General features: G+C 42.0%; 3 protein-coding genes across 4 annotated transcripts; all 3 read left to right on the top strand.

Annotated features, from left to right (window-relative positions):
- The first annotated feature begins 812 nt into the window (after positions 1 to 812).
- On the top strand, positions 813 to 2,533 carry LOC108014454 (uncharacterized). The gene is made up of 2 exons (XM_017080575.4): positions 813 to 968; positions 1,042 to 2,533. Exons 1-2 carry the CDS (start codon positions 966 to 968, stop codon positions 2,341 to 2,343), a joined length of 1,305 nt encoding a protein of 434 aa, XP_016936064.4. The 5' UTR covers positions 813 to 965; the 3' UTR covers positions 2,344 to 2,533.
- Positions 2,534 to 3,235: 702 nt separating this feature from the next.
- hoka lies at positions 3,236 to 5,208 on the top strand. The gene is made up of 3 exons (XM_017080591.4): positions 3,236 to 3,393; positions 4,619 to 4,702; positions 4,765 to 5,208. The coding sequence occupies exons 1-3, from the start codon at positions 3,348 to 3,350 to the stop codon at positions 5,040 to 5,042; spliced, it is 408 nt and encodes a 135-aa protein (XP_016936080.3). The 5' UTR covers positions 3,236 to 3,347; the 3' UTR covers positions 5,043 to 5,208.
- A 4,450-nt stretch (positions 5,209 to 9,658) lies between these two features.
- On the top strand, positions 9,659 to 21,899 carry Rh50 (Rhesus blood group-associated glycoprotein Rh50). 2 transcript variants are annotated; one of them, XM_036815783.3, is made up of 9 exons: positions 9,659 to 10,163; positions 12,246 to 12,414; positions 13,111 to 13,276; positions 14,134 to 14,395; positions 18,569 to 18,759; positions 19,675 to 19,869; positions 19,935 to 20,028; positions 20,434 to 20,536; positions 21,173 to 21,899. In XM_036815783.3, the coding sequence occupies exons 1-9, from the start codon at positions 9,995 to 9,997 to the stop codon at positions 21,324 to 21,326; spliced, it is 1,503 nt and encodes a 500-aa protein (XP_036671678.3). In that variant the 5' UTR covers positions 9,659 to 9,994; the 3' UTR covers positions 21,327 to 21,899. The 2 variants fall into 2 exon arrangements, with proteins under 2 accessions (XP_036671678.3, XP_036671679.2); XM_036815784.3 differs by lacking the exon at positions 21,173 to 21,899 and adding an exon at positions 20,789 to 21,052 and having other exon boundaries at positions 9,660 to 10,163.
- The last annotated feature ends 3,640 nt before the right edge of the window (positions 21,900 to 25,539 follow it).

Here is a 25,539-nt window from a genome sequence, read left to right as displayed (position 1 = left end):
CAGACCACTCGAGAGGTGCTCCATCATCCATTCTCATCGCCAGAATGGATTCCTATGCCATCGACCGCTGTGAGTGGGAGATTGGTAAGCCATTTGGGCTTATCCGCGAGATTTATGGCTTGCCCGCCGCTCAATTGGAGCATCTACGCCATTTAAACTTGAATTATAAATTGAAAAATGGAAAAGTCGAGGCGATCTCTTAAATCATGCCTCTATTAATAGCCAAATGCCATAATGGAGCGTGGCGAGCAAAAACCGAAAATAGCAACACTCGAGTCTCAAATCTCAAGTCTCGAGTCCATCAAACGAGATGGCGTATTGACTTTCGGGCGATCTTGGCCTTAAGCATTCGATCGAGAGCCTCCAAAAATACATCGGCTTGAATGAAGAGCGACGACTTCCGCTTGCAATTACCTATGGTAATGGATTGTCACAAATGTATCCGATCTATTGAATATCATATACCATATAGTAGACATAAACCGATGCAAATAATAGAGACAATCGAAGAGCCCTCGACCATTGTTCATTCTGCCTACGAATCTACAAATCTACGAATCTCCAAGACTACGAATCTACAAATCTACCGATCCGCCGGCTCTTCTTTGTTTACTTTCGTTTTGTCTTCTGGCAGCTGGCCGCGCTAATCACCTTTTATGCCCAGCTGGAGTTCAATTGGTGCTTGAGACACTTTTTGACAATAGCAACTAGACAATCTACGCTTGGAGACCCAGAAGAAGAAGCCATCGATCGATGCGGTAGTCCGTCGCTTCCCAACCGGTTTCCCCAGCGATCATCGTAGCTCATCTCAACTCATCTGATCGCAAAGTGAATGGACATCGGCCAGCCGAGAACTTTTCGCGCAGTTTGTGTATAAATAGTGTCGTTGGGTCTGGTTTGGAAACAGAATCAACTTTGGATTAATCTAGCAGACATCTAGCAGTCGTCTTGGATCTTCTGGAAAAATGGTTAGTTCTCCGGCAGTCGGATGATCCTGCAACCAGGACTAACCCATACCCTCTGTTCCTTGCCCATTTGCAGAAATTCTTTGTCATTGCCTTTGCTGTGATCGCAGCTGCCTCGGCGGCCTCCATTGCCACGGATTACCTGCCGCCGGTGGACAATAACCTGGAAGCCGCCTCCGAAATTGTGGAGCTGCCCGCCGAGCAGGGAGTTCTGGCCGATGATGGTTACCGCTACAAGACCGTGCGCCGCCTGAAGCTGCGCCACCGTCGTGATGTCAACGAGCTGCCCTCTGGCGAGTACCTGCCCCCTGCGGAGGAGGCCGCCTCCGAGGTTGTCGGTGTGGAGACTCCCCTGGCCGATGATGGCTACCGTTACAAGACCGTGCGCCGAGTGATCCGTCGTCGCCGTGATGTGAACGAGCTTTCTGCTGAGTACCTGCCCCCCGTTGAGGAAGCCGCCTCCGATGCTATTGCTGTGGAGACTCCCCTGGCTGATGATGGCTACCGCTACAAGACTGTCCGTCGTGTGATCCGTCGTCGTCGTGATGTTAATGAGCTGCCCTCTGGAGAATACCTGCCCCCTGCTGAGGAAGCCGCCTCCGAGGTTGTTGGTGTGGAGACTCCCTTGGCCGATGATGGCTACCGTTACAAGACCGTCCGCCGAGTGATCCGTCGTCGTCGTGATGTGAACGAGCTTCCCTCTGCTGAGTACCTGCCCCCCGTGGAGGCCGCATCCGAGGCTGTTGCCGTCGAAACTCCTCTGGCCGATGATGGATACCGCTACAAGACCGTCCGCCGTGTCATCCGTCGTCGTCGCGACGTGAACGAGCTGTCCGCCGAATACCTGCCCCCTGTTGAGGAAGCCGCCTCCGATGCTATTGCTGTGGAGACTCCCCTGGCTGATGATGGCTACCGCTACAAGACCGTCCGCCGTGTGATCCGTCGCCGTCGTGATGTGAACGAGCTGCCCTCTGCTGAGTACCTGCCCCCCGCAGAGGAGGCTGCCTCCGAAGCCGTTGCTGTGGAGACTCCCCTGGCTGCCGATGGCTACCGCTACAAGACCGTGCGCCGTGTCATCCGTCGTCGTCGCGACGTGAACGAGCTGTCCGCCGAATACCTGCCCCCTGTTGAGGAAGCCGCCTCCGAGGCTGTTGCTGTGGAGACTCCTCTGGCTGATGATGGCTACCGCTACAAGACCGTCCGTCGTGTGATCCGTCGCCGTCGTGATGTGAACGAGCTGCCCTCCGCCGAGTACCTGCCCCCCGTGGAGGAGGCCGCCGCCTCCGCCATCATCGATGTGCCCGCCGAGCAGACCGTCCTGGCTGCCGATGGCTACCGCTACAAGACCGTCCGCCGTCTGAAGCTCCGTCGCCACTAAGAAGCCGATTGTGCCAACTCCCACCGCAGCATTTGAGATTGTCAAGGATGCTTTTCCAGAAGAAGTCCTGCCTTTGAGGGTCTCACGATGAAACTAACCATAAGTCGAGCGTATTAGTCAATTTGAATCCGTTATGAACAACCCGAGTACAAACCCGAATTAACAATAATAAACATTTTTAAAACAAAAACTTGGATACTCTTTTCCATTACCAAAAGAAAAATGTATATCAATTAGTTCATAAAAAATATTAGCATATGATTAACCCATTGCATTATAGGTATCAATTTGAGAATACCTGTTTGAAGTCAAGAACATGATTTCGAATTTATAGTATTTATATCCATTAGCAACAACGAACAGTCAAATCCATTTAGAACAAAAGCGTCTAGTTTTCTTTGAGAAAAGAATTCATTAAAACTCTTTGCTTAGAACTGGCTATAGATAAAAAAACCAGTATTGCTTTTTATTAAGATAATTTAAAACATACAAAACTATTTCATGACAAAAACTCTTGAATTTTGTTCTGATAAATAGTAAGGGCATTTATAGTTTCTTAAAAAAGGGAATGGTTAATAATATTCATATTACGTAAATCATAAAAATATAATTTTGTTTTGTAAGTTCTAACCTTTATCCACATAAATGTGAATGCGTTGCTGAATTATTCAACGTTTAAAAAATAATTCTTGGTTGCCAGTATAACTTTTTTAAAATGTTATTATTTATTAGAGTAGTTCCGATAATCCTCCTATAAAATGTATATTTTTTCGTAGTGTTGCTGACCTCAGATGTTATATGTATCGAGAGAAAAAGAGAGCCTCTTATCTTATCGCCAGCAGATAAGGTGCGCTGCGATAAGATACGAGCACCTGTCGTCGAATGCAATCACGCACAGGTTTTTAGTTCCACTTTGGAGTTGAAGACGTGCGCGTTACAAACTTGGCTAACAGCTGAAAGCGAACAGAAGTTTTTCGAACGACGAACCAACGAAAACGACGGAAATGAAGTTGGCTAAGAAGTGCTCCACCTACTTGGTGATATGCCTGGGTAAAGTTCTGCATACTCGTTTGAATCTGTTGGGTTTTGAGTGCGTATCTGGCAGATATGTACTTTTTTAGTGTGCGTGTGGACCGAGGATTGTGTTTCCGTGAGACTAAGCTGCAATATAATGTCCTGGTGCAGCCAAGGGATCTCTGAGGTGTGGGGATTTAATGACCCAACTTCAGCAATTGGAGACTTTAACGATGAGTAACTGGGTTAAGTGTGCGTCACACAATCGCCCACAAGAAAACTCTACAAAAATGTGTGCTTATCAGTGCGGTTTAGATAACCACTGTTTACTCATTGTTGCCCCATACAATGGGTGTTTATTTAAGGGCGTGGTGAATCAGTGAATCAAAGAAAATCCTCGGCATCACAAATTTTACAAATGATTTAGTTGTCATTAAATAAATCCCGAATGATTCCATTTCATGCAATTTTCATTAGGCCAAAAGTACAATGCCCTGAAACCGGAAGTGGCCAAATCTCGGTAATTATTTCGCATATAAATTATGGAAATATGTTAAACAAAAAATGGATGAAAACAATTAATTTCGGTTAGCGGCTGGCCAACGAAACTCGGTCGCACTCTAAGCCACATCCATTTGGCGGATTGGTTTTTGTCGCAGGCCCATCTCTCAATGAATCACCGCCTAATCGAATCGAGGGGGGGAAATCAATACTATGCTTTCCGTATCGACAACTAAATCCATTTAATATTTCATGCGCAAAATATGCCGAATGAGCTGAACCAAAACAAACAGATATAAAATATTATTAATTAAAAATACATTTTGATAATTTTACGTGAAATCGAGTCTGACATCCGCAATGGGGAAACAATGGGGAGGAAAAAAAACACCAAGCTCACATTTATCATCGAAGTTGGCGCGCGCGCGATTTTGGCTCAATCAGAATCATCGTTTTTTGTTGATTTTGGCTTGGCTCTGTGGCTAAACATTTTCTCAATAATTAATTGTTAATATCTTAACAAGTCTTTGCACAGCTGAAGATCTATATGATGAATGGTCTTTATGGTTATTTCAATGAGTTCCGTTTGGCTCGCTTTATGGCTTGGGGTTGATGGATGCTTCAAAGCCAATGCCGCAATACCAGCGGGCCACCTTCGACCACACGCGTCGTTTTGTTCAAAAATTATAGAAATCACTCCCAGAAATCATGCTCGAGTGCCCCCATCTCTAAAATATTTTATTTTGATTTTTATTCGCAGTTCTGCTGGCTTGCTTCTTGCAGGAATCGGAGGCCACGCGACGTGTGAACCGCGGTCGTCGCACCCTCACCCGCAGATACTTCGGTAAGTGGTGGCGTATACGTGATTGATTCTGAAATATTGCTAATCCGCCTCGTTTCCCGCAGCTGGCCTTGCCATTCCCGGTTGGGCTCTGATCGTGTGTGTGGCCCTGGGTGAGCTGCTCATTGGCGGAGCCCTCTACATCATCCTGAAGAAGGTGATCCTGGACAAGGAGCCCGATGAGACGGCCACCTCCTACACTCCCGCCCAGGGACAAACGACGGTCCCCACATATACTCCCGCCCAGACCCATGAGACGGGAGCCACCACCTACACGCCCGCCCAGAATCATGAGACGGCCAATGTAACTCCCACGCCCACACATGCCACTGCAATCGCTTAAGGAGGAGTGTTCCAGTTCAAAAGTTCATAGCCCCCTTTGAAATCAGTTTAAATACAGCCATAAACTAGCTTTATTGCCATTTAATCAACACACACAGAACACATGTGCCCTTTGTTTGCCTTCATTTTCGAATAAAATCATTTGTCACTTAGCTGGCGCCAAACTAGTTCACATTTGTGTGGCTAAACGTTTGTCAAACGATCGATTCGCTGGCTTTTAAAATTTTATTGCACCGGCTATATATCCGCCCAATATCGATCCAGTTTGTCTACTGATTGTCTGCATCACACGCAACTCTAATTTATTTCTAATTAAATTAAACAGGTTTTGATTAGTGGGCGATTGGTATAGCCTATTTTGGGGATGAAGATCAACAATCGTTAGTTGTTAAAAAAATTTAAAGCATAAGCTTGGGGATTTGTCAAAAAAGATCTTATCCATTTTCTAGCTAGATGACTTTTAGTTAGATATATTTATTTAACCCATTGGTAATACTTTCATAGTTTTTTAAATATTTTAGTTTTACCTTGTTCCCTTTACTTTTCTAACTTAACATATTTTTTAAAGCACTTTTCTAGCCTTACTGCAATATTTCAATAGATTGCCAAGATTGCATTTGATTATCCTGCTCTCAACCGAATCATTTTACTCCAGATTCGGGAATTGAGCTGTCCCCGCTTTGTGTGTTGGTATCCGAGGCTATATCGCTGACTGATTTCGGTGCCACTTGGGATGCGGCGGCCACTTGATGCCGCTCCCTCGTTTTGCCGCTGACAAATCGAAATTTATTATAAACGCAATTGAAAAATCCCCAGTGCGCCACTTGAGCTGGTTCTCTAAGCTGCAACACAGTGTAGATAGATCCCGGGGATTCGGAATCCCGGCCAAGTCAAGGGCCCGGCAGCCAAGTAGCTGTAAATGCCAACAATTGGCGCAACCGAAAGCTTTTCCGAAGCTTGGCGGCGGGGGTGAGGGGGCGGTAGCCAAAGCGGATTCCAAAATTGACACAAAACAGACAAAAAGCGAATCGCTTAGGCGCAACCACCCGCAACCGAGGAGCCACCATCCAAACTACCATCCTATACCATCCCATACCATCTCATCCCGATCCCCACTTTCAGACACGAGTGCAGTGGCAGCCAAAAATTTTGCAACTGGAGAGACTCTGGAATGCTGCACTTTGAGAAATATCTTTGTATTTTAAAGATATCTTAAATTAATAAGTTTATAATGTTATTAAAAATACTATTTCAGTGGAGCAACAGTTCAATTTCTTTTACTCCAATCAATTTTTGATTTTATTTGTTTAACAAGGATTTATTTAAGATTGAAAATCTAAAATAAAAAGAAAATTTAGTATACTTAGATGAATCTATTATTTTTATAATATTTCTTTTATATTGATTTCTTATAAAAAACATTGGTAACATGAAATTTTAAACTATTTTTATGTAGCTAGTGCATATTTTCAACATGAAATACATTATAATATTTTGTCAACTAATAGCAGACTTTAAAAACATATTTTGAAAATAATTTATGTAGCCTACGTTTTCAACTAGAAGGTTTTTTGTATTTGCGCCGAATCATATAGACTTCTTCTTATATACTTTCAGAAAATATTTATTTCAAAAATATTTTATATATTTTTTGTAGTGCTGGTGAGCCAGCTAGGATTCCTTGCCAGATACTTGGGCTTTCGCAGGAAAGCCACACAAAACAGTTCTGTTATGTTCCCGAAAGGACTTTCGCCCCGAATGGGAATGCAAACACGGTGCATATGGCCATGGAGCGGCACTCGGGCAATTGTTGTGGGTCAGCTGGTGCAGGAGCTGTGGCAGGAGCTGTGGCAGGAACTGCTCCAGCCGGAGGTCCTTCGACGAGCAGGAATCCTGGCAGCTACTCTGCACTACTGCTCTGGACACTTGGCCGGGTTCAGGCGAGTGTTTGTGGGGTGTTAAAGTTTATCAACATATCGTCAACGTTGTTGTGCCGTTGTCTGACAACAGTGGCTCATATTTATTTATGGCTCAGCTGGCACTCGGGCCAAATACGTACTTCCGCATGACCCAGACTGGCCGCTTGGAGGGGCACTTGTGGCCGGAGTTTGGACGCAATCCTGACAGTTTGGCAGCCGTTCGGCCGGGTTATCGCAATTTTTTCTGACGCTCTGAAGCTCCGCTTTTCCGGGATTTAGACATGTACACTTGTTGTAAACAACAACATTAACAAGGGTTTGCCAGGACACTCATAAGCATTCATTGGAAATCCTTTTCGATTTATTTGCGTATTCAAACGGAAACATTTAAAGCAGTGGTCGGCAGCGGCCTATCTAGTGAGCATAGGGAAGTGTTCTGCCCATCCTCTGCTCGCTCACGTATAACGTACATGTTCGTGTGACTTCGGCATGGGTCTTCGGGTCATTTTTTCTCAACTTCGGCGCGCTTTTTTGTTGCTGTGGCAGAGGATCTCAGTGCAAAGCAGAGAAACGTCTCGCTACAGCACGCCGCGCGCAAACTTCGTGTTTGTTACACTCACACTAATGCAAGGCAAACTTGTGATGATATGTGTGTGCCGACCACTGATTTAAAGTGATTGCGGATGCAAATTTCCCTCCCAAGTAGGCAGCACGAAATCGCTCTGATGTGCCACCTTAACCTTCCCTTTCGACCCCGGTATGCTTTTCCTTTCTTTCGCTTCCCTGCTTTCTTTGCTTTCACTGTGCTTTCTTCCTTTGTCGAAATGTGTGTGTGTGTGTGGATTTCCAAGATCTGAGCGCGTGCCTGGCAACATTTGTGGTTTTTGCGCAAACTTCACACATTTTCTTATGTGGGGCCTGCTTTGCCTTACCTTTTTTTATTGTTGCCAGCGCCATGAGAATTTCAATTTTCACACAGGTGCACTTGTGTTTGTTGAAAAAATAAATATCAATCATACGCCCCAGTGGCCTCTGTGAGTTCTGGCCCCCCCACTAACCGCTTTTATGAGTTCTCTTTAATTTGATATGGATATTTGCTTTAGCAATTAGCAGAATGTTCTCCAGGTTTTCAACTTCAACTCGGTCGATATATCAGCATATGAATTTGGCACCTATTCCAGGTGCAAACGTATGTTCTTTAGATCAAACAAAAGTCTTTCTCGTGTTCATTTGTAGCAGATAATTATTTACACGGTTCGTTTTCTGCTACAGAATCTTTTCCATTAAATTCTGTTCAAAGTACAAAATAATATTAAATGTGTGATATTTGTGTTGATCAATATTGTTTTCGTATTATTCTAATGTTGCCGAATCATTGGCGCTTCATCGACGTCAGTACTAAAATATATTTAAGCTGCTAATTCATTTAAAGAAAATTAGCCGATCAAAAGTGTGACACATTTAATTTTTAATTTATAAATTTGAATAATATGATACTTTGAGCGTTTACCCTTTAAGTATTCGCATTTTACTTCTTTCTCTGAATCACTGTTTTCTTAAGACATTTTGACACTTTCACCGATCCAGATTTATAAGACCTAAATGTAGCGGTCCATATTAAACGCACAGGTATTTATTTGGCACGGCAATTAACTAAGATTAAAGTGTTGTATTTTATGGGAATTAATTTAAAAAATTAAAATTTGCCATAATTTTCCCCCCTAAGTTTTTTGATTTAAGCATCTGACTTGTGGCCACTTCAAACATTCGCAACTGGAAGCTTTTGGCACTAGTGTGCGACTCGTCGTGCATTTATATGCCCATTAAGTTCGCACTAAACCACTAAAAAAGGCTGTTAATCAGTTGAAATTGCTTGAACAAACCGAAAAAAGTCGAATGTAGGGGCTCATCAAAGAACGGCGATCTGCGATCGAGTCAGCTGCTCCAGATGAGCAGTATTTGGTTTTACGACCCTTCATTTCGCCTGTCAGCATGTTAATTACTTTGCAGCAACTACTGGCTATGTGTGATTAATTGGTGTGTAGACAGATCCCAAGCCGAATCGCCTCTGTAGACATATCCCCACACTCAACACCCACGACAATTGCCACTTGACCAGCACTGAGATTGCGGCTTATCAGTCAACAAGAAAACCCTTCCTAAGTGGTTCAAGCGATTGGCCCAGAGTCAATAACAACAACACTGAATGGGGAGAATTCGTTAAAGTTTAAGCCACTTTCACCTTCCAGGCCGGGCCAAGCCATTCAATGGCGTTTATGCAAATCGTCCGGCTGCAACAGCTCTAAAATGCAGTCTGAGGATAAATTTGTAACGAATTACCAATCAATTGACCAACGAAACAAACAAACCAAACCGAAACGAAGCCAGACTTTTGGGTGGAGAGACCGCAAAGGAGGTCTGGGCTGCCTTGTAAAACGATTTGGATTCGTATTCGGAATTGGAATTGAAATTGCATTGCAGCTAAAACAAAAACAATTTAAATATAATGGAACCACAACGACTCGGTCTCCAGAGGAGGGCAATGTGAATAATTCAGCCCAGGGTACCGAAACAGCGGCGACTGCAAATTAAATCAAATAGTTATATCATGCAAGTAAATCGCTGTGGATATCGCACATACGCCCCGTTGACCGCAGACCCAACTCGCAGCTACTTACACGCCGCGCTCATCGCTCCGGGCATCAGTACGCGCCCAGTGCTCAGCCGCAGCGGATCGTGAATGTGAACGGATGTGTATATATCTATCCACATATATTTGGAGATAGTGTGCATCCCGAGTTCTGGGAGATAGGGCAGAAAAGCACACAAATATTTGCACATCCCAAGAGGGGGGCGGAAAGGACTTCCTGGACTTCGCATACACGTGCTGCATCGTCTGCGGCCGGGATCTGAAAAGCAAAAACCCCGACTCCGTCTCCGTCTCCGTTTTTTACTCGAACTCCAATCAGGAGCCGTTCCGTCTAGTTTTCGTAGTGTTTTTTGCCCGGGCTCGAACAGCATCCCTCCTGCCACCATGCACTCGCCGGCTGCCAAAGTGTCGGGCTACGTCGTCCTGATGATTGTGCAAATAATCTTCCTGGTTCTATTCTGGCTGTTCGTGCGTTACGAAAAGACGGCGCTGCCCCGGGCAATCGGCGCCGAAGACGCTGGATCAGCAAACGAACACGTTTCCAAATATCCGCGTGAGTAGCTGGGATTTTCAACCCATCCTTTGTGCCATTCTTAGAAAAACGAGTCCTGTTTTAAGCCTCTAGAATAAAGCATTGGTAAACCATTTTTCAAGAAGTTATAGATTTATTAGAGAAATTTATTTGACATAAAAAGGTAATTGTTAATACATTTTTAATAAAAAAGGAAAGTTTGCCTATTGATTTTTTAGTTTTTAATAATTTGAGTTATTAGTTTTTGTTTTTTCATAGAAAGAGCTTGTATCTTAGCCACCGTTTTCTTAGAAACGCCCATTTTTTTTTAACTCTAAATTTGGCACTGAAAAAACCACAGATGTGCGAAAATATCTGTTGACCAAACTGTTTTTTTATAGGCCATGCATTTCAAATTTTCCTTATTTTTGTTTAATTAGCCACCAAGAGCTAATATCCACTAAATTTAAATCAACTCGGCCAAAGCTCAAACACTTTTGCTAATCAAATTATTATTTATTTACGACTTTAGTCAAGCTACCATTTTATTGTTTGTGTTTTTAAAACATTTTCTGTTGGTTAATTAGCCCGCTTTGTCTAATAAAAATCACTTAAACTAAATATGCATGGCAGCAGTGCAAACATTTCATACTGACAAATCAAATACAAAAGTTGTTTTATACGTTGGGGGATTTGTTTACATGGAACCCCTAAAATTGCACCTCTTGTGTGGGGAACAATGTTATATATTTAGATTCACCCCTCTAAAATTATAGCAAACGTGCAAAAATATCATTTTCGGTGTTTGTATACGTTATTTCTATATTATTGTTGGTTTGTTTGCTTGGTAGTTTTTGTGCAATAAAAGTCAGTGCATTTGAACGCTCATGGCTATAGTTCTTCTTGAATTAATCAAACAGCGACTCCACAGAAATAAATAAATATCATCTAAATTATTTTTAGATCTGCCCTTTAAAGTAAAGTAAAAATGTGTGAAAGTTTTATATATAGCTTTGCCCTAAGACTTATTTCTTTTGGTTAATTAGCCGCCTAGGGTTAATAAAAGGCACTAAACTTGAGAGAACTTGGCAACAGCTTAACTTTTGCATATGTTTGTTTTTCTATGACTCGCAAAAAAACTATATTAAATGATGATTAATTGAGAACTTATTAATTCATTGAAAAAACGTTTGATCTTTCGCCGTTTTAATGGCTATGAATTAATAGTGAATAGATAAGATCCGAAAATAGAAATGTATCTATTATAAGAATTGAATTAATTACTTGAAAATTGAGCAATTGAAATGTATACATCCTATTGATAACCAAGTAATTAAAATAGCCGAATGCGAATAAAGGGAAAACGGATGCAAAATGGTCAAAAACAATTAAAAGGACACCAAGTTGAAGCTCTAAATCAAAGCCCACATAAAGCTATTACCCCTGCCAACCAGCGATATATAGATATAAACTCTAGTCCTGTTCTATTTTGGGGGGAATGAGATGGGGGTCAGGACCAAAGGCAGGGCAGGACCCGCATTGTTTGCCAAGTGTTGGCGGGTCATAAATAAATGAAGTTCTTTTTCGCACAGTCTCCGCAGTCTTTTGGGTCCCGTGGCACCAATTCCATTAATTACTTCAGCCACTGAACAGGGTACATAGTACATTTTGCCGAACTGAAACGAACCGAAACCGAACAATGGGACATACGACACACACGCGCACAAATGAATAATTAAAGTCATTAATTTCAATTTATGCAAATGCGTCTGTAAACAACTTGTTGCAATTCATAATAAATAAATTAAACCGTATTTCACACTAATTGCACCCGCGCGGGCACACATACGCACACAGGGGGTGTTTTGTGGGGGTTGGTGGGTGGTGTTGGGTGGTGTAAAAGTGGGTGGTTGGGGGTGGGGTATCCACACCCCACAGTGGGGCAGCTGCCATTGCGTCTTGGTGCCCTGGTGACATCAATCTCAATGCAATTGACTTTTGGCAGCAGACAATTGGGCGGTTAATTGAAACGACTTGACTCTATTAATTGGCACCCCAGCTGGCCAGGACAGACCCTCCTCATCTTCCTCCTCCTAGAATCTAACTGCCCTGATTTCCCCACAGAGTTCCAAGACATCCAGGTGATGATCTTCATTGGCTTTGGCTTCCTGATGACCTTCCTGCGCAAATACGGCTACAGTGCCACTGGATTCACCCTGTTCATGGCCGCCTTGGTGGTCCAGTGGGCCGTCCTGATGAAGGGATTCCTCCACATGGAGGACGGCAAGATCAGGTGAGTTCCAGCAACTGGGTTCAATTTATTAATTGCTTGACTTAGAGGCCAGAGCCCAACTGACAAATAAGATTGTGATGTCAAATGAAGAAAAATACCCCGAAGCTGAAAATGAATTCAAGCAATTACTTTAAATGAAGAAGTCAACCTGAGGGCTCGGCGGAGGCTGAGGCTTCGGGTGGAATCCTCTACTTATGCTAAGTGAAATGGGCAACAATCCCAAGTCAAATGGCAAACAAAAGGACAAGCAGCTGTAAAAAGAACCTGACAGTCAAATGTACTGAAAGAATGTGGAATAAATAACTTATGGCAAAGACTAAACACTTAAAAAATTAATAAATTCATTTGAATTTAAACAACAAATTTACATAAATACAGGCCAACATAACTAATGAGTTTGAATTTTAAATGTGAACTTTATCATTAAAATTTTAACTTTTTTAAGGACTAAAATATTGTTGGCCTTTAAAAATCTTAGTTATATTACACTCTAACTTTTTCTTTCCATTTGACTTTCTAAATTCACTTTTTATTCTCCTGTGTAGAAACATAAACCGCCTTGAAATGCTTTAAAATGTATTCCATTTCATTTGGCGGCCATTTCTGGGTGAAGTTGTAGCCATTTTTTATGCGGCCGCGGGCGTGTCACCTGTCGCACTTCCTGCTCATCGCATCCCCCTCCTTTTCCGCCCACAGCCTCTCCCTGGAGAACATCATTGATGCGGACATTGCCGCCGCCGTGCCCCTGATTAGCATGGGCGCCCTCCTGGGCAGGACCACGCCCATCCAGCTCCTGTGCATGTCCATCTTCGAGGTGGCCCTCTTCGCGGCCAACGAGTACCTGGCCCTGCATGTTTTCAGTGTGAGTAGTGGCTAAATCTTTATTATAAAATACCCAGTGGCAAGGCATATTTCCCCTAAACATTTCAGCAAATTGTGAACCAATATTTATTATTTGCTCAATACTTATTTATGAAAATAGGTTTAAACAGGTCGTGACAAATGGGTCATACCGTATGCAAACCGAATTAAAATGCATTCTAAAATTCGGTGATAATTTTATGCAGTTCGGGTTGCTAGGAAAACAAACAGATGATTTCCATAAGCTTAATCAGAGCAGTGTAATAAATTTGAAAACAAAACGTGCATAATATTAGGAGAAAGCATGACATTTTGCTAATGCCTTCAATGGCATAATTTGAAAGCGGAATAAGCATTATTTTCGTTTATTATAATTACATGAAATTTGAAATATTTTGTAAACATATTTTGAGAACACCCCATGGGTTAAATGAATTTATATTACCTATTAATTAACACAAGTTGTAGAAGGATTTGAAATATTTTCTAAACATGTAATTTAAGGACAGCCCATGGGCTAGCTGAATTTATATTACCTGTTCATTACCAAATGTTGTTCAAAGATAGACACGTTTAATACTATATTGCGCATTAGACGTGAACAACTTTTGTTTTAATTTTTGTTTAATCTTAATTTGGAAATATAACTTATTTAAAAAAAAATTTTATTAAGGGTGTTACCTTTTGTGTAGTATTTTATAAATTACAAATGTTTCTAGTCATAGTTTAAGTATTATTTCGATAAGTAGGCATATGTATGGGCAAGTGGATTGCTTTCTTCTCTTGAATAAATATAAATAATTTTTTAAAAATAGCTATAAATATATTTATTGATCCTAAATGCTTTATCCTTGACAGATCTGCGACTGTGGAGGTTCCATCACCGTCCACGCCTTCGGCGCCTACTTTGGACTGGCGGTGGCTTTAATGTTGAGGCCCGCCAGCGACCAAAATGAGGCGGGAAAGCTGGAGGGCGCCAGTTACACCTCGGACATCTTCGCCATGATCGGCACCACCTTCCTGTGGGTGTACTGGCCCAGCTTTAACTCCGTTCTGGCCGAGGGAGCCGGCGGCGAGCGGGCCATTTTGAACACGTTCCTGTCATTAGCCGCGGCAACAGGTGAGTCACGTGCCCCGGCAATTAGCCGGCTCAAGTGGAGGGCAGCTGGAGGACATTCCGCCGTCCAACGTCCATCTCCGGACATATCTTCCGGCCATCTTCGCCCACTCGCACATATCTTCACGCCCGGCTGGGTCATTCCTATGGTCTCCTTAGGCCTTGTTAATTATAATGTTGGCGGGCCTATTAGCACGGCTCCCGATGAAATTGAAAAGGTTCGCAGGCAGCTTTTCGCCCCAGCCCAATGCCCCTTTTCAGGTCCTTTCGCATGCGACTCACAAACTAATTAAATGTCAAATAGTTTCGTTAACACATTTGAAAATTTATTTTGAGCACGTAGCGCACATAAAAACGAGCCAGCCTGTCCGGCATTTGCCTGGTCCGATGGGTGGGTCAGTAGTCGAGGCAGTCGGTAGTCACTGGTAAATCCCATTCAGGTCCAGTCCTGGCCGGGCACATATAGAAAATGTGCTAAAAGCAGCAGCCCGGGGTGGGGCTTTGCCTTGGTTGACTCGCTCGGTTAATGTAAATAACAAAACACAAATTAAATGTATACAAAGGACGCCCGGCAGCAACAACAGGGCCAGTAATAATAGTAGGGCCAGCAGCTGAGATAAGCCAACTCGGGATGGGGCGTCACTTGGCTAACTGTGGCCGGAGTCTCGCCGGCTTTCTGCTCCGGCTCTTCTGGCCATGGTATTAAAGCCCTCACGTTACGGTGGCGGAGGTAACACCTTAAAAGGCACATGAGTTACCAAGAGCTGGGCGAAATTTTAGGGGGACTTAGTCGTCGAAATAAACACCCTAGAAAATGTATTTTGTCATAATAAAATATTTAAAATAATTATAAAATATTTTTCTCATTAATTAAATATAATATTTAACAACGTTAGTTACGAACGCATTTTTCTCTTCATTAATTTCCCATTGGTATTTACATTTTTGTTTTCCAACAATGAAATAAGTTCAAAAACACTTTACATACACAATGAAACCCACTTCCTACGATCCAATTTCCGAGTCAAATACATCTTTTGTTTGAATAAACGATTTAAATTATTTATCCCATTGCCAGCAATTAAATCAAGTATATATTTCCATATTGGTTATTAAATATTTTGCCAACTTAAAAATTCTTTTGCCAAAGTTCATTAACTTTATATGCCGAACAAAGAACACTTCACAGTGATTTTTCGCATTTTTAATTGCCCGAATGGAATGCGAACCATATAAATGATTCATATTGTATGTTTTCAAGAGTACCACTTGTTAGTATTTCATTTTGCTTTTTTGCCCATAATTTCTTTGCTCTTTGAAAAGCACTCTCAGCTTTGCCCGAGTACATCTTAATTTGAGTTAAAAATTCTCGTCTCAATAAAGTGCATATTCAAATTTAGTTGCAATTCATATCTGGGGCCAGAGGAAACTGAATCAATGAATTCCAATCTGGGCGGCCGACTGGGATGACCCCATCCCAAGGATAGACATCCTAGAGTATCCATGTTGGGAGCTGCCGAGGGGATGGGGATGGACATTTTATGCGGAAGGATGTGCGATTAGTTGAGTCAACGTGCGGCTCCGTCCGTTGCAGTGGCCTAAACCCCCCTCCCCCCCAGCAACTCCCGCATGTCCTGGCCGGCGTGTCCTTGTCCATTCGGTGGCCGGTTGCTTGGCTCACTAGTTGTTGCCTTAATTAAACTAAAGCTGGGGTTCAGTTCAATGCTGAAATTAGAGGCGGTCTAGTGGGTGTGGCCACGCTGGTCCATGTTGGCCATGCGGGCGGACATGCATGGCCTGGCCAGCAGGATTGGTTTTGACCAGGAGTAGGAGGACTAGCAGGCGAAGGAGCAGGAGGGGATCGGGTCAGACGACGCCATTTGGTGTCCGAATGCGGCGCCAACAGCAAAAATACGCCCCAGTTGTTGTTTTCACACCAGGCACAAAATGAGCCGAAACGTCGTCTGGACCTTCTCCTAGGTGTGCACAGGGAAAAATGATATGATAGGAATTTTTTAATACAAAAGCTTAAATCTATGTATAGAAAACCGTTCCTAAGGTTTAATGAAAAAATTCAGAGACCAAAATTTTAAATATATAACGTCCATATTTTTGCCAAACATTCTTACTATAATGTTTATTTTGCTAAGGACACATTTCATTCCAAGTAACCCTAACCAGATCTAAATAAATATTTATTCATAACTTACGATGAGCTCTTACTAGTAAAATATAAATTTAAAAAGAAACACATTTAATAGCAGGTATTCAGAAAAGGTTGCCATTATTTTAATGAACGTAAACTAAGTGAGTAAAAAAATATTAGTTTATTATTGGTTTAACCATACACTTGTTATTAATTAAATACAAATTATAAAATTAAAATAGGTATTTTAAATCGTAATCGAGATAAAATATAATGGGAATATAAAAACGAGAAGTTTAAAAATTCATTAATTAAGATAACTGTATTGGTAAGCCATGGGTTATATATATTTTCTAATCTTTGAATAGATGGTCGAGTTATTTTATTTTCTTCTGTGTGCTTTTTGGTTAGGGTCCGTTTAGAACTCCAGTCTGGTCAGCAGGGTGGATTTTTAGGGGTCGAAAGAGGGGAGGCTGCCCGCATTGGCCAACAACGCTAAGCACAAAACACATTTTACAGTCGCAAGTGACACCATTGGCGTTAATTTAAATTGTTTAATGTTCGAGCAGGAGAAGGCAACTAAACAAAAGCAACAGCAGCAGCTGATGTCCTGAATCCTGAATCTCGGATGCCGTTGGCTTGGCTTTGGTTTAGTCCTCGAGCAGGACGACGAGGATGGGGACCGGCTGTAAAAAAGCTGTTTAATTGATTTTTAAGCCAGAATTTGCTGTTCTCGTTGTTTTGCGTTGCCCGGACAACGTCAAAAGCTGTTTTGAAATTGTTGCGGTTGGACTTTCCCCTCTGCCGGAACTGTCCCCTGTTTGGCCAACACGTCGGTTGAGATTTGCCTTACTTATTTGCAGTGGCCAACCGACGCCTGGCCCCAACTAATTTATGCAAATTATTATGGCTGCAACATATGCTCCGCCATAAAATGGAGATTTTTAAGTATTTAGTGTTATTCAGCCGAGATTTATGCTGGCTGCCGGTCATAAACCGAAGCGTCCTTGTTTTGTTATTTTGCTGTGCTGTGGCCAGCGGAAAGGCGACATAATACTAAGGGGTCCTCCCCCAGTTGGAAATCCTCGGGAAATCCAAAGGGATCTTGCCACTGTCGTGTTTACATTTTTATTAGTTTTGTGTTTATTGCAAAAGTGCGGTTCAGTTGCTGTTGCTGTGTTGGGTGTGTCATTCCTGCTGGTCGAGTGATTAGCGATAGCTGCTTGTTGGTCTTAGAGAATCTAAAAAGGAAGGTTTATGAATGCGAAGGATTTTAGCATGCAACTGAGTTTGCTCACTGCAGAAACAGGCAGTGAATAAATAGCAGAGAAAATGCAGAGTTTGCTGTTCAACAAGTCGTATACGTGATTATTCTGTTTAATGTATCGTTAGCAATTGATTGAGTTTTTTAAAGAGTTTACCCTTTTCCAGAGGAATGTATGTATGCATTACAGTTAGAGCATTGGTAATATGATAATAATTTTAGAAAAACTCGAAGTAAAAAAAAGATTTTACTAATAGTTTTTTTTTAACAAACATATTAAACAAAATGTATACAATTTTTCTACTATCATTTACAATTGTTCCGTATGATAAAAATATTTTTTGCTTACCAAAACAACTGGTAATATATCTTTCAAAATATACATTAATTAAACAATGATAAACAGAAAAGTAATTTAAAAACATACTCCTTGTAAACGCAATACAAATTTAAAATGCACAAATAATAAGTCTAACCAAACTCCCCCTAAAGAACTCCCCGTTCAAGCCACATTTTTAACAGCAAGCCCCAGTACTTTTGCGCACCCTAATGAACCTACCTGGGACTCATTCAAAAATGCATTAATATCATGTAATTAAGCCAGTCCATACGAAATTCACTGGCCGGGCTTCACATTCAATCCGCCCGCCAACCATAAATGCGAGCCGCAGCCTCCCTGCCCTGCGTGTTTTTAGCCATGTTCTGTGCTGTCCTGTTCCTGGGAACATCATCCTAACGCCCCCTACTCCGTTGTTCTACTCCACAGTGACCACCTTCGTCGTATCCGCGCTTGTCAGCCACGAGAATAAATTGGACATGGTGCACGTGCAGAACTCGACCCTCGCCGGCGGAGTGGCCGTGGGCACGGTGTGCAACCTGCTGCTCGGCGCCCACGGAGCCGTCTTAATTGGCATTATCGCCGGCACGGTCTCGGTGCTCGGCTATCGCTATTTAACCGTAAGTTTGGCAGGCTGAAACTGCCAGAAAAAAAGTAGAAATTGAAAACCCAAAGGGTCCATAATACCCGCCCCATACAAGCATAAGCCCGCTATTCAAATCGCGAACCTGGAATGGAACTAGAACTATATCTAGCTGGCGATGGCTTCGCTTTAATTAGTGCGCCCAGGAAAAATGCGACGCTAATGAGTAAAGTTTGTTGCCCGCCGGTCAGCCGCATCCCGTATTCCGCCGGACTTCATCCCGGAATCCGGCGGACTTCCATTTGCATTACGACCACGCAGCACCGAAATCCGTGGGGTTTTCCCTCTTTTCGGTTACGCTCGCTGGAGCAGTAAATAAATTTGCACTTTTCAGATGACACACTGACTCCCTGGCCATGTTTCACTTTTATTCAATTTAATGTCGGCACTGGCCATTAATTACTATATTTCAAATTCAGACAGCACATCTTGCGATCTAGATTGTTGAGAATTTAAGGGAAATTCATTGCTCTTCTTCTTTAATGTGTCTTTATTTAGTAATTGATAATAAATCTGAGAAGCCACTTTAGAAATAATGAATTGCTCTAATATTTAGCATACAGTATAATTGAAAGCATATTAAATTTGATTTTAATGACAAAAAGTTAATTTTAGTAACGTTTACCATTTTATTTGAAAAGGAACTAACCCTTAATAAAAGAATATACATATTACTCTGATTTTAGACCAGTGATATTTCCCGGAAAGTAGTTCCATGTGCCTCCATTCAAAGTTTTAATTCTTCTAATAACTTAAAATGGAGAAATATTAGTAACTCATTCAGTAATTTTGTTTTAAGGACCAACTCTTAGCTTTTTAAACCTTGGTTCTAAAATTTCTGTTATTCAATGCACAAAGCTGTCCATTTATAATCCTTTGAACTGGTTTCCAGCCCTGGATGACCGCCAATCTGAGGCTGCACGACACCTGTGGCGTGCACAACCTGCACGGCATGCCGGCCCTGATTTCGGCCATTGCCTCGGCCATTTACGCCTCGATGGCATCCGTGGGCGAGTACCAGTCCGAGCTGCAGGACATTTTCCCAGCCATGGTGGGCACCAACGGAACCGAGACCAAAATCATGGGCGTGAGTATCCGTGTCCGGCTGTTCCAGCGGTGGGTGTTAATCCTTTTTGGACTCATATCCCACAGGGTCTTGGCCGGAATGCAACTTCACAGGCGGGCTACCAACTGTTCGGCATTGCTGTCACACTGCTTATTGCCATTGGCGGTGGTATTTTGACAGGTTTGTATAGGATTTTTTTAAATAACCAAAAGGGAAAAACAACGAAATTGTAAATGAGAAAGAGTGTTTCTCATGGTACTATTAACAAATTTATAGAAATACTTATAACTAATTTTTAAACTATTCATTTGTGTACCATTTTTGTGAAGGAACTACATTATTCAACTTACTCGCAATTTAAAAAAAGGTTTTAGTTCATAATGTATAGATAGTAAAAATAGTTTTTCTTGGTTTAAGATATCCTGAAATTGTTGATTTAATATTATAGTAAAATATAGTAAAACTTTTCATAGACCAAGAGATCCTGAAACTTAACTAATAAGTACTTTAAGCACTTTAATTTCAGTTTTTTCTTGATTTATAAATTTTACTTTAATCTTAACATCCTCTTTAATCCCAAACCAGGGGCCGTGCTGAAGTACACCAACTTCCGGAACCTGAAGAAGGACGAACAGCACCAGGACGAGCACTACTGGGAGGTGCCCGCTGGCGAGAACAAGGAGGAATAGTTAAGTGTGGCGCCTGCCAGATTGATCACAGCTCACGCGTCTCTAATGTGCCTTGTCTAACTACTTACGACTACTTATTATTAATATTATTTTATTTTATTTACATAACCCTATTGTACGAAATGCACGCGTTGCCATTGTGCCTGCCCTCATCAAAAATAGCTGAGAAAGTTTGCCAAATTGTTTGCCATTTCCGTTTGCCTCGCTTTGCATTTGCATTTCGCTGATTTGATTTGCCGCCTTTTTTGCAGTGAACTAGAAAAAGTTGACGAGCTTTTGCTGTAAGCCAAATAATGCCAGGCCAAAACAGCAGCAGCCATGAGAAGTGAGAGGGCTCCCAGGACAATGGAGTCCGGCCAATCCTTTTGTTGTCCTCGCCTGCTTCGCTTAATTTTTGTAGACATTTGTCGCATTTAATTAAAAACTCCAACAATTTACACATTTAATTAGCGTCGAGCACTGAAAAACAGTAAAAGCAAAAAAAAGTATTAGCAATAAAAATATTTTAAATGTGACACTCTGCATCCAACTCCTCCTCCTCTTAACCCCTTTGTATATTTCGCATGCCGGGCGCAATTTTTAATGGAATTAAAATCATACACATAAAATCCAACAACGAATGTTGGCGCAAAAAGTTTAAATATGCTAGCCAAACTTTTGGATGACGACGCCGCCGCCAACTCGAATTCCCAGTCTGCCGCCAACTTTAATTGGCGCCCATTTCTGTTGCGCAACTGGAATGCAATTGTCCCCGCCAACAATTTGTATGTGCGCGGAGCTCTGCACTAGGACCCGGCTAATTAAGTGGCCCAGGACAAAGTGCCAGCTAATTAGGCGACTTTTGGCCAGGACACCAAGAAGCCAAGTCTTCGAGCCACCTTCGCGATCAGCTTTCTTGGCTTTTCCGGCTTTCCACGGACAGCTCAGCCGGCGATTAGCCCACCTGGCGCCGAAGGCCAGTAATCGCTGGACAAAGGCAAACCCGGAATAATGTCTTTCAAACGACTCCCGGTCTTCGAAGAGCCACCACGGGGACCACTGGGCGATAAGCTGGCGGCCAACTACTTAAGTTGGCTTTGTCACCAGCCACAGACGCACAAACAAAGCCCAAAAGGCAAACAATTACCGGCAAAGAGTTCAACAAGTTTCAATAAAAATTGTCAGCCAATGTCTTGGGTTTCTGGGCTTTTAACTCATTTGCAGCAGTGAAGATAAGCCATAAAGATTGTAGAGCTATCGGGCTAAGTTCCCGTTTTCAAATTCACAAGTCCTGAATAAAACAATTTCTTTTTTTACCCAGAAATAGCATTTAATCTTTTAAAAATATTAAAATTGTCTTAAAATATATGTAAATATTTAAAATTGAAATATTTCATAATTTATTGTGCCCAGTCCAATGAGGTGCACTTAATAGCCTCCAAATGAGTCAGTGGATAACAGCTATTATATTTTTTTCGCATTTTACACTTTCAATAAGATAAATACTCAAACGGATTTAATTTATTTTTAAACGTTTTGTGACTCATAAATACTTGCTTTTTCCCGCCGTTAGTAATAAATCCTTTAAAATCTTTAAGTTGTTTTGGAAACTTTAAATACATAATTATCTTAACAATTATAAAAATAAATCTTCCAAAATAAATCTTTTTTAGTGAATGTGGAAAACAGAACAAGCTTTTAGCTTACTGAAAATCAATGGGATTTTATGATGGCTAATAAAAGTTGTCTACGTCAATAAAACGAGATTTTCCAGTAAGAACTGTTCAATATAAAATTGCCAATAATTGGCTTTCCCATTTCGGTCTGCCATCGAACTGCCGAAAGTATCTTCCCTGCAGATCTATCAAGACCGAAAAATGCTATTCAAGCCTACTGTTTTCGGGGCTAAGCGGACTAAGGCTCCACGACGACAAGGCCGAGTAGTTAAATGAGTGGCCGGAGCTGTCGCTTCTGTCTGACTGGACTGCCAGACCAGTCTGGCCAGGACCTGGACGGGAAGGAACCGGACAGGAGTCAGGAGTTGGGCAGAGGACAGGGGTCAGGAGACTGGGTAGATTGTGCAATTTGGCAAAGTATTCCCCGGTGCACAGTTCCACTCTTTGGGCCGACAGCGCTGACGTCTCTGTCTCCCCATTTGCGGTTGTGTTTGTTATTGCACTGAGGAAAATAACATTCTAAGATAAATTTCATTTTCATTGTTAGTTTTTTATGATGAATATTTTCATTCTATAGGACTACATTTAAATAATGGTGTCAATAAAATATATTGAATATTAAAATACCAACGGTCTTAAGTATTTTTTTTAGCTTTTTGATGTTGGAAATGTTTATAAACTAAGGCGAATATAGTACCAGCTGCCAGGAACAGCTAATATACATATACATATATGGACTTCAATAGAATGGATGTTTTTATATTTTATTGATTAAATATGTATGTACATATCTTAACACACCTTTAAAACTTAATTACCAACATTCAATCCCTACTATATTTTATATTTTAAAACGAATTTATTATTATAAAGATTTGCCTTAGGCAACTTTGTTGAGCCTAAAAGTGGTAGCAAAAAATGTTTTGATATATTTTCTGTAATTTTAATTGTTGTATGATTTTCTTTCCGTGTACGTCTGTGCCTGTGTCCCTGTCTAAGTGCTGTTTTATTGCATGTGGTTGACTGGTCGCCCGCCTTCCTTCGCCTCCTTGGATGGCCGTGTGCCGTTTGCCGATTGCCCGTCCAGACGGGCGGACACTCACACGTCTATAATAATAATTAACAGCCTGAAACTGAAAGGAAAATATGTCGTCAGTCCCAATTTCGTCCCGTATTCATTTTCGAACCCCGGAATACCCGCTGCGGCCTTTGAGTTCTTGTGCTCCTTGCTGCGCCACGAAGTATGCAGCATATTTTATGCATGCCCGCCGTAAAGGACAACTGTCGACTGGAGGACTGAGGACTGCGGACTGTCGCCTGTGACACGGCTGCCATAAAAAGTGCAGAGCCAGGAGCAGGAACAACAACAACAAGGACTGCAATTAAGGCAACTTTAAGCGCGTTGACAACTCTGCCGGCATCCCGACATTGACTTTGTACTTCCTTTTCGCCTTGGTCCCCCACCATTTTTAACCACCCCATTTTGCTGCAACAAATTGTTGGCCATAGTTCTTTCCATTGTAGCTGCCTTTTGCTCCGGAATGTTGGACGAGCTGAGCAGCTGGGGATTTGTTGGCGTTAGTGTTAGTTCTAGAGCTCCTTGTTCTCGTTGTTGCAGGAAGCCTTGGTCTCGGATTCGGATTCGGAGACCAACTCGGCGACGGAGGCGGAGACGGAAGCTTGTACAGCATTTTGCAACAGTAATTTTTCGGGTGTTGTTTCCGCCGGCGCTGACAGTTTTCCCCCTCCTTTTTATGGCCCGACAAATGTCCTGGTCCTGGCCCGATTTGAAAGGGTCGCCATTTGGTTAATGTTTCATCGAGGATCGGGTGCCCTTGTGGGCCGCTTGCAAAATTCATGATTTACGTTTAAGTGTCATTGGTGTTTAATTATTTAACCAGCCACGGGTCGTTTAAGCCGCCTGTCAACCGGGGAATCGACTGCGTTTCAGGTGACCCAAGGAGTCCACGATGCGAGCACACACGTGCGGGCTGTATTTGCTCGCCGGGGTCGTGGAATCACTCCGGTTGGACTCCTGCTGCTCCTCCTGGTCGCGCTTTCCATTTCATTGCGAGTAGAACACTCTCAGAAAATCTATTTACTTAGATTTGGAAAAATAAACCACAAATACATGTAAAATACCGTTTGTTCAATGTTTTTTATAATAAAAAATACTACTACTACTACTACATGTGATAAATACCTATAATATTGTCCATTTCATAAGCAGTGTTGTATACATTATTTAAAATGAAATATAAAAAATACTTTTCTTAATATTAATAATTTAGTATTATTAATAGATCTTCATAAGTGGTTAAATTATGATGTTTTTTACATAAATAACTTGTTTTTCCATCCATGAAATGGTAAAAAATAATGAAAGGAATATCTTTAGGATCAAAATTAAATCAATTATTAATGATCTGCGCACTGTATACACTTATTTATATCATGTTTGACATTTTAGGCATATTAGTAAATATTTATCGGGACTTTTAGTAAAATAACACAGCCTCAATCAAAAATTTTAAATGTTTTTTCTTTGTGTGATAGAAAGGTAATTAAACTAAAGTTTTTCTAACTTTAGAATACTGTTTTTTTCTGAGTGCAGGGCCAGTTGACTACCGAAATTTCGAGCGTGTTCCTTGGCTTGCTTACATAAATATGCGCACTGGGCACGCAACGCCGGGGAAGTGTATGGGCGGGCCAAAAAAGGGGACCCTGGGGTTTGGGGGAAGGAGGCGACCCTGCACAATTTGCAATACTCCAGGGACTTTTCGCTCCGCTGCCAGTTGATATGGATATGTCTGTACTCGCTTTCGCCGGGGGTTTTTTTTGGGAGGGGGTACAAGTACATATGGGATTGCTGAGTGCGTCAGGTGGATGGAAATCGGGGAGGAAATCGGGTTTGTTCTTCTCCCCTTTGCATGCCCGGCTCACATTCCGTGGGCCAGTGTCAGGGCAACAAAACGTTCAGAAAAGTGAAATTAAATAAATTTTATAACATAATTTACGCTATCAAAACATGCACTCCCCTGGCGCCCACGACCACTGCACTTGTCTGCCTTAAATATATATATAAGCACATATATCCTGCCTGTATCCTGGGACCTGCAGTAGCCCCCATTTGCCCCAGGCCCCCTACTGCTTTTTTGGCACTGTCGAAAGCGCTGAATTGTAGGCTTCAATTAAATGTTAATTTTACAGAGCTTAAGCATGAAATTCGGTTTTATCCGAGGGAGATGGGATGGTTTTGGTATGGGGATGCGGCTTCCACTTCTTGCCGGCTGCTTTTCATTAAGGCAATGTGTATAAAATTGTGTATTTTACGGCTGCATTTTAAT

Source organism: Drosophila suzukii, chromosome 3 (assembly GCF_043229965.1).
Source record: "Drosophila suzukii chromosome 3, CBGP_Dsuzu_IsoJpt1.0, whole genome shotgun sequence".
Taxonomy (NCBI): Eukaryota; Metazoa; Arthropoda; class Insecta; order Diptera; family Drosophilidae; genus Drosophila; species Drosophila suzukii.
Note: the sequence above shows the minus strand (reverse complement) of the source record. Positions and strands in the feature narration are given on the sequence as shown.

What these genes read in the sequence shown, in the direction of transcription:
- hoka (XM_017080591.4), top strand. Translation starts at nt 3,348, where the DNA reads ATGAAGTTGGCTAAGAAGTGCTCCACCTACTTGGTGATATGCCTGG. An exon ending in CTACTTGGTGATATGCCTGG is followed by an intron (nt 3,394 to 4,618) that starts GTAAAGTTCTGC and finishes TTTTATTCGCAG; the next exon opens with TTCTGCTGGCTTGCTTCTTG. An exon ending in CCTCACCCGCAGATACTTCG is followed by an intron (nt 4,703 to 4,764) that starts GTAAGTGGTGGC and finishes CGTTTCCCGCAG; the next exon opens with CTGGCCTTGCCATTCCCGGT.
- Rh50 (XM_036815783.3), top strand. Translation starts at nt 9,995, where the DNA reads ATGCACTCGCCGGCTGCCAAAGTGTCGGGCTACGTCGTCCTGATGATT. An exon ending in ACACGTTTCCAAATATCCGC is followed by an intron (nt 10,164 to 12,245) that starts GTGAGTAGCTGG and finishes ATTTCCCCACAG; the next exon opens with AGTTCCAAGACATCCAGGTG. An exon ending in GGCGAGAACAAGGAGGAATA is followed by an intron (nt 20,537 to 21,172) that starts GTTAAGTGTGGC and finishes TGGCGCAAAAAG; the next exon opens with TTTAAATATGCTAGCCAAAC.